Source organism: Orycteropus afer, unplaced genomic scaffold (genome assembly GCF_000298275.1).
Source record: "Orycteropus afer afer isolate SDZICR_OR568_19922 unplaced genomic scaffold, OryAfe1.0 scaffold00334, whole genome shotgun sequence".
Lineage (NCBI taxonomy): Eukaryota > Metazoa > Chordata > Mammalia > Tubulidentata > Orycteropodidae > Orycteropus > Orycteropus afer.
Window position 1 is genome coordinate 2856178 of NW_006921921.1, and position 10892 is coordinate 2867069.

General features: G+C 44.4%; 1 protein-coding gene across 1 annotated transcript in view; it reads left to right on the forward strand.

Moving 5' to 3' along the window:
* The window catches only part of STAB2 (stabilin 2), a 228909-nt gene that overhangs the window by 168367 nt on the left and 49650 nt on the right, over window positions 1-10892 (forward strand). Inside the window, exons 38-39 of the mRNA XM_007952402.1 lie at window positions 1377-1450; window positions 6976-7047. Coding sequence (XP_007950593.1) covers window positions 1377-1450; window positions 6976-7047 — 146 coding nt within the window. The remainder of the gene's footprint in view (window positions 1-1376; window positions 1451-6975; window positions 7048-10892) is intronic.

The following is a 10892-nucleotide window of genomic DNA, read 5'->3' on the forward strand; positions in this document are numbered from 1 at the left end:
GTTCAAACCCACCAGCCACTCCCCGGAAGGAAGATGGGGCAATCTACTTCCGTAGTGATACTGCCTCGGAAACCCAAGGAGGGGTTGCTATGAGTTGGGGCCAACTCGACGGCACATAACAATAACAACAACAACAAGGATAAAGATAGTCTTCAACATGACTACAGTACACTTACTGACTTCATTAAATTTAATAAGAAGCTCTGGTAGCACAGTGCCTAAGATATTCACCTGCTAACCAGGAGGTTGGTGGTTTAAACCCACCAGCCACTCTGTGGAAGGAAGATAGGACAATCTACTTCCATAAAGATTTACCACCTTTAAAACTCAATGTTCTTTTGAGTGACATTAAAGAACAATGACTCAATGGCACTGGGTTAGTAAATGTAATATTAACACACTTTTATCTAATTAGCATCTGTGTTCTGATTTTCCCTATTGACTCAGAATGTCCTCTACAGCATATTTCCTTGTACTGGAGCCTCAGTTGGGTACTGCATTTGGTTGTCATGTCTCTTTAGTCCTCTTTAATCTGAAAACGTCTTTTATGACATTGTTATTTTAAAAGACTATAGTCCCCTCCCTCAGCTTTTCTTTCTCCTTTCTTTCTCTTTATTTATTATTATTATTATTTTGCTAGTATATGCTTCAATTAGGGTTTCTCTGATGTTTCTTCATCATTTCATTCTGATCACACAATCCAGGGCAGCACATTACGCCAGTGATGTTGTATATATCCACGTATCACACAGAGGCACACGAATCCCATCTGTCCCTTGTCTGTGATGGTCATTTTGACCCCTCCGTCATCAAGGTCCCGTCCGATTTCTCCACTGTCTAATTGCTTCTCCTTCCCCTTGATACTAAAAAGCAATCAGTGGGGAGCAGTGGGGAGAAACTGTAAGACCAAGTAAATAGCCTGCTCCCCAACTAAACTTCCTCCTAATTTTGGCATCTAGGATGATTCTTCCCTAGACCATCTTTATTGTGATGGTTGCAAATGACTTTTTTAACAAATTTTCAAGTGTCTTCATTCATATCATTGTTGGGTTGGATTGCAAGATTTCTCAAGACATAAGGCCTTTGCTGTCCCTGCTCATATTCATTCATTCCACAGGGGGACAGATTCAAGCCTGCAGCCCGCAGCCTGCAGCCTGTACATTTGCTGGGATGAGCCTGTCTCAGACAGGTTTGTTTGGAGAACTCTTATCTGGCACCCTCTACTTCATATTGTGTTTACCTCAGTGTTGTCTGAAAAACAAATCGCACTGTTGATATCTGTTCCTTCAGTCAGTCATCATGGTCAGTCCCTCAAGATGCCTTCTCTTGAGAGTGAGGCTTGATTCTCATGCCACATGTTGACTTTTGTTTTTAAGAAATTAATCCATGTTTGGAGAACCATGGTGGCTGTGACAAGAACGCAGAGTGCACACAGACGGGACCCAACCAGGTGAGCTCTGCCTCCCAGGGGTCCCTAAGTCTTCCGTGGAGAAAACACTAGGGTCTGTAAACACAGCCCGAACGGAAGGGGCTGAGGTCAGACCACTGGGGAGAAGCAGCAGAAAATAAATGTTGTTGTTAGCTGTTAGTATGTTCACTCAACTCATGATGACCCCAGGCAAAAGGAATAAAACCCTGCCCGGCCCTGTGCCTTCCCCATGATCAGTCGGGGACTGGACTGGTGGGCTCCACGGGGTTTGCAGTGGCTGATGTTCAGTACGTCAGCAGGCCAATCTTCCAGAAAATAAATACTGTAGAGGAAATCCTGAAAGGATGGGAAACCATTATTTAGGAATTAGGTGAAATGGAGGAAAAAGGGTACCTGGGAGATGGGACTGCTTTAGGGTACAGTGAAGTAGGCATCTGCCAACACCACATGAATTCAGACACCACGTTCCCAGAAATGTTCCTCTTTCTTTCAGCTTTCTGATACCCAGAATCTGGCCAGTTTTTCTTTTGCTTGCAGCTCTGAAATGCACATGATGCAACAGAAGATAACTGTTCAAGCCCTCTATCAGTCATATGGAGTCCCTGGGTGGTGCGAGCAGTTAGGCACTCTTCTGCTAATAGAGAGGTTGGAGTTTTGAGTCCACCCAGAGGTGCCTTGGAAGAGCAGCCTGGGGATTACTTCTGAAAAATTCGGCACTGAAAGCCCATAGAGCCCAGTTCTACTCTGACACACATGGGGTTGCCATGAGTTGGAATCAACTTGAGGGCAACTAGTATCTCTCATATCTTCCTTAACACAAGTGACCCCCACAGTGCCTCTCCAGAGAGCATGTTTGGGGAGGTGGCTCCAGCATGAGAGCAGGAGAGGGGTCTCCAGGCTGAGAAGATGCAGACAGGGAAGCTAGCTCTGCCTCTCTCAATCTCTGTCACATTGTGAATAAGCAAAATGGCCAGGCAGGAAATTATATACACCAGAAATTAGGTGGCCGAATCAAGTCTCCAACGAATGTTCAGTCAACCTTGGTGAGCCCTTCAGAGATCTCAGTGCCAGGTCTCCCAATGAGCAGATCAAGTAAGTGCCTAAAGCACTCAAAAATAAGAAAAAACAGTTGTTTTTAAAAATGAACACTCACACACACACACACACACACACACATCGTTGTTAGGTGCCATCAAGTCAGCTTTGACTCATAACAACCCTATGTACAATAGAATGAAACTGCCCAGTCCTGCGCCAGCCTCACAATCCTTGCTATACTTGAGCCCATCATTGCAGCCACTGTGTCAATTCATCTTGTTGAGGATCTTCCCCTTTTTTGCTGACCCTCCACTTCACCAAGCATGAGATCCTTCTCCAGGGAATGGTCCCTTCTGACATGACCTAAGTAGGTGAGATGAAGTCTGGCCATTCTTGCTTTCTGGCTGCACTTCCTCCAGGACAGATTTGTTAGTTCTTCTGGCAGTCCATGGTACTTCCAGTATTCTTAATCGGCACCACAACTCAAAAGCATCAATTCTTCTTTGGTCTTCATTATTCATTGTCCAGCTTTCACATGCATATGAGGCAGTTGAAAATACCATGGCTTGGGTTAGGCGTACCTTAGTCTTCAAAGAGACATCTCTGTTCTTCAGCACTTTAAAGAGATCTTTCGCAGCACCTTTGCCCAGTGCAATACGAAGTCTGATTTCTTGACTGTTGCTTCCATGAGTGTTGGATTGTGGATCAAGTATTATGAAATCTTTGACAACTTTAATCTTTTCTCCATTTATCATGATGCAGCTTATTGATCTAGTTGCAAGGATTTTAATTTTCCTGTGTTGAGATGCAATCCATACCACAGACTGTAACCTTTAATCTTCATCAGTAAGTGCTTCAAGTCATCTTCATTTTCAACAAGCAAGGTTGTGTCATCTGCATATTGCAGGTTGTTAATGAGTCTTCCTCTAATCTTGTTGCTGTGTTTATGTAGTCCATCTTCTTGGATTATTTGCTCAGCATTCAGGTTGAGTAAGTATGGTAAAAGGATACAACCCTGACGCACTCCCTTTCTGATTTTAAACCATGCAGTGTCCCCTTGTTCTGTCAAATGACAGCCTCCTGGTCAATGTACAGTTTCCTTATGAGTACAATTAAGTGTTCTGGCATTCCTTTCTTCTCAAAGTTATCCATAATTTGTTATGATCCACACAGTTGAATGCTTTTGCATAGTCAATAAAACACAAGTAAACATTTTTCTGGTATTCTTTTCTTTGAGCCAAGATCCATCTGAGATCAGCAATCATATCCCTTGTTCCACATCCTCTTCTGAATCCAGCTTGTGTTTCTGGAAGTTCCCTGTCAATATACTGCTGCAAACTTCAGCAACATTCTCCTTGCATAAATCATAAAAAAAAAAAAAAAGACCAAGTTTGCTTGTATGATAGAGCCCAGTGAGACCCCTGAGACTATGGCCCCTAGTTACCCTCCAGGTCTGGAACTGAATTCACTCCTGTGGCTTCCAGCCAAACAACAGACAGGCATATGGAGTGAACAATTACATCAGGTAGATACACTCTTTGGAGCAATCAGTTGTGGGAGAATAGAAGGGCAGTGTTTGCACAGGGAGACAGCTCAGGATGTAGGAGTGCATGGGAAGGAAGGACACAGGGAAGAGGTAACTATGGAGAGGAAGTGGGAAAAGAGCTGTTACATTGTGGGGAATTACAGTCAATGTCATGAAACAGAATGTATATGAATTGTTGTATGGAAAATGAATTTATTCTGTAATCTTTCACCCAAATCACACACACACAAAAAAAAATTAACTTTCCTTACATGTGATATTAATGATATTGCTCAGTAATTTCCACATTCTGTTGGATCACCTTTCTTTGGTATGACTACATACATGGATCTCTTCTAGTCAGTTGGCCAGATAGTTGTCTTCTAAATTTCTTGACATAGATAAGTAAGTGCCTCCAGTGCAGCATCCATTTGTTGAAACATCTCAGTAGGTATTCCGTCAATTGCTAGAGCCTTGTTTTTCACCAATTCCTTCAGTGCACCTTTGACTTCTTCCTTCAGTACTACTGGTTCTTGATGATATGCCACCTCCTGAAACAGGTGAACATCAACCAATTCTTTTTTTGAACAGTGACTTGTGTATTCCTTCCATCTTCTTTTGATGCTTTCTGCATCATTCAATATTTTGCCCATAGAACCTTTCAATATTGCAACTCAAGGCTTGAAGCTTTCCTTAAGTTCTTTCAGCTTGAGAAATGCTGAGAGTATTTTTCCCTTTTGGTTATCTAACTCCAGATCTCTGCACATTTCATTATAATGATTGAGTTTGTCTTCTCCAGCTGCTCTTTGAAATTTCTGTCAGCTCTTTTATCTTGTCATTTCTTCAATTTTCTTTAGCTACTTACTCTCCATTCAAAAGCAAGTTTCAGAGTCTCTTCTGACATCCATTTTAGTCTTTTCTTCCTTTCCTGACCTTTTGCTTTCTTCATGTATGATGTTTTTGATGTCATCCCACAATTCACCTGGTTGAATATATTGTATTATTTCCTGTGGGTGCTGTAACAAATTACCACAAATTTGGTGGCTTAAAACAAGAGAAATACATTCTCTCACAGTTGTGGAGGACAGAAGTCCAAAAACAAGGCATCAGCAAAGTTGATTCCTTCTGGAGGCTCTCAGAGACAATCAGTTCCATGACTCACTCCTAGCTTCTGGGGGCCACCAGCCACCCTTCTTGTTCCTTGGCTGGTAGACAAGTCACTCCAGTCTCTGCCTCTGTCTTCACATAGCTTTCCCCTCTATACCTCTGTCTCTTAACTCTCCCTCTCCTTTCTTTCTTAGGGTCCACCATAAGTCCAGAATGACTTCATCTCAAGATCCTTAATTGCATCTGCAAAGACTCTAATTCTAAATAAGGTTACATTCACAGGTACCAAATTCACAGGTCCAAGGGCTTAGGATTTAGGCTTATCTTTTTGGCAACCACCATTCAAGCCACTACATACATATATTCATAAGGAAAATCAAAACAGTTGAAGTTGAATCTCCTTATACATATTTTCAATTTCATTCAAGTTTTTATTTCAAATTACACATGGAGTAGAGAAAACCTGTAAGCTTTTTGGTGCTCAGGGCCTCTAACCATCCTCCAGACTTAGAAGACAGTGAGGAGACTACGAGGCTCAACTCTGAGAACAAGATCTTAGCTGAAGAGGGACAGCTAATTGGCATCTTGGTAAAGAGCTGAGCTGAGGTTGGGGCTCACCTGGAATAAAATGGCATCATGGTGAAGGAGAAGGAACAGTGTAAGACCTGACACTTTGGTCCTGGCTGACCCTGCCAATGAATTCAAGCTCTAATAAATAGACATCAGACAGGAGCCCCTGCTATGATAGGAGGCACATCTGAGACAACACATTTAGGGCAGATGCCCCTTCCTCTGGGCACACAGCTGAGTGAACAGAGTGTGGCTACATTCCAGCCCCATTAACCCCCATGGCTGAGCACTTCTGAACAGTGCATGGTCTGCACATGATATTGGGGTCCTGTACATGACTTCCTCCAGACAGTATCCCCTCCCTGAACTTGAAACCCCCAACCAACTTCCTTGATCAAGCAATGAATTTGACTGGTATTTTCGCCCTATGTAACTTCCTTGACTCCAAAGCCCTCTTTGACCATCTCTTAGCACTGGTGCATTTGGACTGAGAAGATGGTAGACATGAGCAAGGAAGGAGTATGAGTGGGAGCAGGATGTGGCTTCCTTTCAACTGACCCTTCACCAATCAGAGAAAAAAAGATCAGTGCCTAGAAGATAAGGAGCCAAACAAAGTGAAAAGGAAAAAGTATATTATAAAAAGATGGCAGCAAAGATAGGGTATGTATGAGATTTCAGTGCTAAAAAGTGAAGTATGCCAAATGTGCTGAAATACAGTATGACAATTATCATTATAGATGTTGTTGACTCAGTCTCATGGCGACATTACCTACAACAGAACGAAACGTTACTCAAACCCACATCATCCTCATAATCACCATCATGTTCGAGTCCCATCACTGGGGCTATTGTGCCAATCCACCTCAATGAGGGTCTCACATACCCTCATTGGCCCTCTACTTTACCAAACATGATGTCCTCTTCTAGCAATTGATCGCTCCTGATGACGTGTCCAAAGCAAGTGAGTCAGACACTGTTCTCTTGTGATTTGTAAGGTTTGCATTGGCTAAGTTTTGGAACTAGATCACCAAGCCTTTTTTCCTAGTCTCTTAGTCTGGAAACTCTTCTAACCTGTCCAGCATGGGTGACCCTGCTGGTATTTGAAATACTGGTGGCATAGCTTCCAACATGCAAGCCACCACAGTATGACCCACTGACAGACAAGTGGAGAAGAATAGATAATAGCAATGCTAGATGTAGAATATTCTACTTACCATTATAGAAGTGGAGTCTGAGAGCCAGTTCTTGTGACTAGTTCACAGAATTGATCTATGAAGTAACCCCACTGTCCTCTCCCCACACACAGGCCGTCTGCAACTGTCTGCCAACATACACTGGAGATGGCAAGACCTGCACACTCATCAACGTCTGCCTAACTGTGAGTATGGCTCACTCAGAGGTCAGAGGTCAGGCCTCAGAAGCCTCACATCCCCCTCCTAGGGGATAGGGCATAGTGTGATGTCACTGAGGAGGCTTCTGGACAGTGAAGCTCATTTCACCCCCATGTTCCCATTGAAAAGTGCGGAAAAAAGAGAACAGGTGCAGTCTGACAGCCCTCAGCCTGCCCTCTTGACTATAGGATCTGGAGGTGACTTGGGTACGCATGGGTGGTCAGAGGTTCACCTGAATGCAGGTTAGGCAAGTGTCCCAAGGCTAGCTGGATTATAAGCTTCTCAAAGGTAAGCAGAGAAGGGTACCCAGAGAAGGGTGTTACTGAGTGACACTTGTAAGTCAACTAAGGGGCTTTAATATCCAGTCTGAAATCTGTTTCCTCAACTACGGTCATGAGTACTGAGCCACATTTATTTTTGGTTCTGTTTCATTTACTCTCTGTATAACTAATGGGGAGGAGTCTCTGAGTGGCACAAATGGTTAACACAGGCTGCTGAAAGGTTGGAGGCTCAGGTCCACCCAGAGGCACTCAGAAGAATGGTGTGGCGATCAGCCACTGGAAACCCTCTGCAGCACAATTCTACTCTGACACACACGGGGATGCCATGAGTCGGAACTGACTTGATGGCAACTGGTAACTGGTAACCTAATGGGGAGGACAAGGTCAGTTTAAAACTAACACTCACATCATATTCATATTTGCATCTTCTTGGCAAACCGTGTGTGTGTGTGTGTGTATAGTTCCTACTATCCCAGTATTTCTTTCAAGCTTCAGTTATCTACTATGATTTAAGAGAAGTGTCCAATATAGCATTTTAAACAGGTCACTATTTAGCTCAGAAATATGTCTTTCCTTCATCAGTGGAAGTCTGGGAGAAAACTCAAGACCCAATAGGATGACTTTCATGACCTCTAAACAAGTCACCCACATTTCTCAGCCTAACCCCAGCACATTTGAGCCAAGTTTATTCACTTGCTCATGCCCCATATTACCAATTCCCTTCAAAAAAAAAAAAAAAAAAATCCACCCCCTCCTCTCCATCATATTTGTCTTGCACCACTAAGACAAGGCTCTACAGTTATTCACATCCTCCAGGAAGCCTTCTTGGATTAACCACACAGCAACTGCCCACATCTTATTCTCCTGTATTTTATAAGTATGGTGAATTCACTATGCAACAGCAATAATGTGTAGCATTCCAAAATCAAGTTCTGTCTTAGTAGAGATCTGGTGGCTAGCCTAAGGAAGATACTCTGCTCTCCCCACACCACTCTCAACACCACCACAATTTTGCATATTAATGCAACCCTAGATAGAGGTTCTAGTCTATATTCCACATGGTGAGCAGAAGGGTGGAGAACAGTAGTAAAGACACCCCGCCCCCTGCCCTGTCCATCCACATCATTAGTTCTTCCAGGTGTCTTTGCCACTGAAGAGTGGCGGTAGGGGATAAAGGCTGCTATCAACATTTTAACGACAAAAAAGGGGCTATTTTTGTTCTGTGTGAGCCCAAGTTCACTAGCATTAGTGAGTGTACAGTGCGGGAAGATAGATTTCCATTCAAATCAAGGTGGAATGTTAGAGCTGTCCAGAGACAGGTGTTTACAAAGTGTTACCTGCCCATTCTTTAAAGAAATGGTAGTCACACTTATCAACTGAGAGTTAGGGGCAGTCACTGAGAGTTGGGAAAAGAGGGAAAGGTGGGAAAAGAATGAGGAAAAATAAAATACAAACAACACCTTATAAACATTAGCACATGTAATCCCCATAATAATTCCTCGAGGCAGAGGAGGAGACTGAGGCCTAGAGAGATCAAGAATCTCTACCAAGGCCTCGGAGCCAGTAGATGGCAAAGCCAGGATTCCAACCCTAGTCCAGTGCAGAAGTGGTGGCATTTGTGTGCACAGCCTAAAAGGGAATCCAGGCAGCACATACTTGTGACCAGCTCAGGGCAGACACAGAAGGACAGGGAGTTGGGCCCAGGTGTCCAGGGTTTTGCCAAGCAATCGTGGTGGAGGGTGTTGTGGTTACCTCGTGCCGCTCTGACAAGAATATGCCACAAACGGGTTGGCCTTCACAAACAGGAGTTCATTCTTTCACAATTTGGAGGCTTTAAGTCCAAGTTCAAAGTGCCAAGCTCTAGGGGGCTGGGTGAAAGCTCCCCAGCCTTGGGCTTCAGCTCTGCCTCCAGCTCTCGGCCCACTGAAGCTAGAGGCTTTTCGTCACTCAGACAGCTGCTGGCTGCTGTGGCTGCCAAGCCCAAGGTTGACAAGTTAAAAGGCACAGTCCCGAAGTTACCCAACCATATGGCAGGCCATTTATGCAAGTCCATTGTAAATCCTAAGGTCGGCAGAGCATGGCAGGCTGCTGAACAACAACATGGATACATGCAGGGTCCAAGCACGCCATAAGCTAAGCTATCCCCAAGGCTTCTCATTATATACAGGAAGCAGACCACATCCCAAAGGCAACTACTCAGCTGCTTGTGGTAGATCCCACCGTGGAGTTGACTGCCAGTCTCATCATGGGGAATAACTACCACCAGCTAGCTGCCCAGACACTCAACCAGGCCCAGTCAAGTTGACATACAAATTTAACTACCACAGAGGGAGAGAGAATGAATTCCAGCACTCTGCCTTGCCATCTGGACTGTGCTAACACAAAGTGCGGACCAAGCGACAAAGTGGGCCGATGGGTAGGCAGGGAATTTAGACAAGAAAGACACAGGCTCAAAGGAGGGGAGGTCCCTGGGGGTCAGAGAAGGTTAGAGCACAATGTTAGAAGAAGAAGCCAGTTGAAATGATAAGTTAGTGGTTAGAGAGAGCAGAATGCTGAAATAGATACTTCCAAAGAGGTCCACTTTAATGTCAAGAACAAAGTGAGGGGGTGGCCCAGGGAGTGGTGGCTGAGGCCAAGTGGGGGTGAGATCCATGAGCAGAGGACAGCAGGCAGTGAGAGGACTGGTGGAGAGGTCACTGGTCAGGATATTTAATCAGTCAAAGATGATGACTGGTATGATACTAGAGGGAGAGATAGTGATCCAGGTGCCACATTAGGACCAAGGAAGAACAGAGGGGAAATTGCACCATGTGCTTCAAGGATGTTAAAGGATGAGGGGGCAGAAATAGTTTGGAAGTGGCAATGTGCAGTAAGGAAAGCACTATCGCAGTCGCAGACCAGGAAGTGTGAGGATGTCTTAGTCACTGGGTGCTGCCATAACATGAATACCACAGGTGGGTGGCTTTGAAGTACAGAAACTTATATTCTCCCAGTTCAGGGGGCTAGGAGTCTGAATTCAGGTTAGGGCTCTAGAGGGAGGACCCTGACTACTTCAGCCTCTAGTAGCTGCTGGCAATGCTTGTAGATACATCTGTCTCCATCATCTCTTTTCCTCTCCTCTCTGTGCCTGTCCCTGTGCCCTTTGACTCTTTCAATGACCCAAAGTGATTAGATTTAGAACCCACCCACTCAGGCAGGAGTCCCTGATGGTGTAAAGGATTAGCATGCTCGGTTGCTAATCAGAATGTTGGCAGCTGGAGTCTGTCCAGTGGCACATCAGAAGCAAGCCCTGGCAATCTGCTTCCACAAAGCCAGCCCTCTTGACCCCTATGGAGTACAGTTCTCCCCTGACACACATGGGGTCACCCTGAGTTGGAGTTGACTTAACTACAACTGGTTGTCCATCTAGTTGATCATTGTGACCTTTCCTATGATGGGATCAGAGTTTAACTTAAAGCTGAGAAGTGGCAAACAAAATCAACACCTTTCTAATCAACTCCCAGCTGCTGAGAAACTTTCAATTTGGCAACTCTGGGGTTTTTCACATGGGC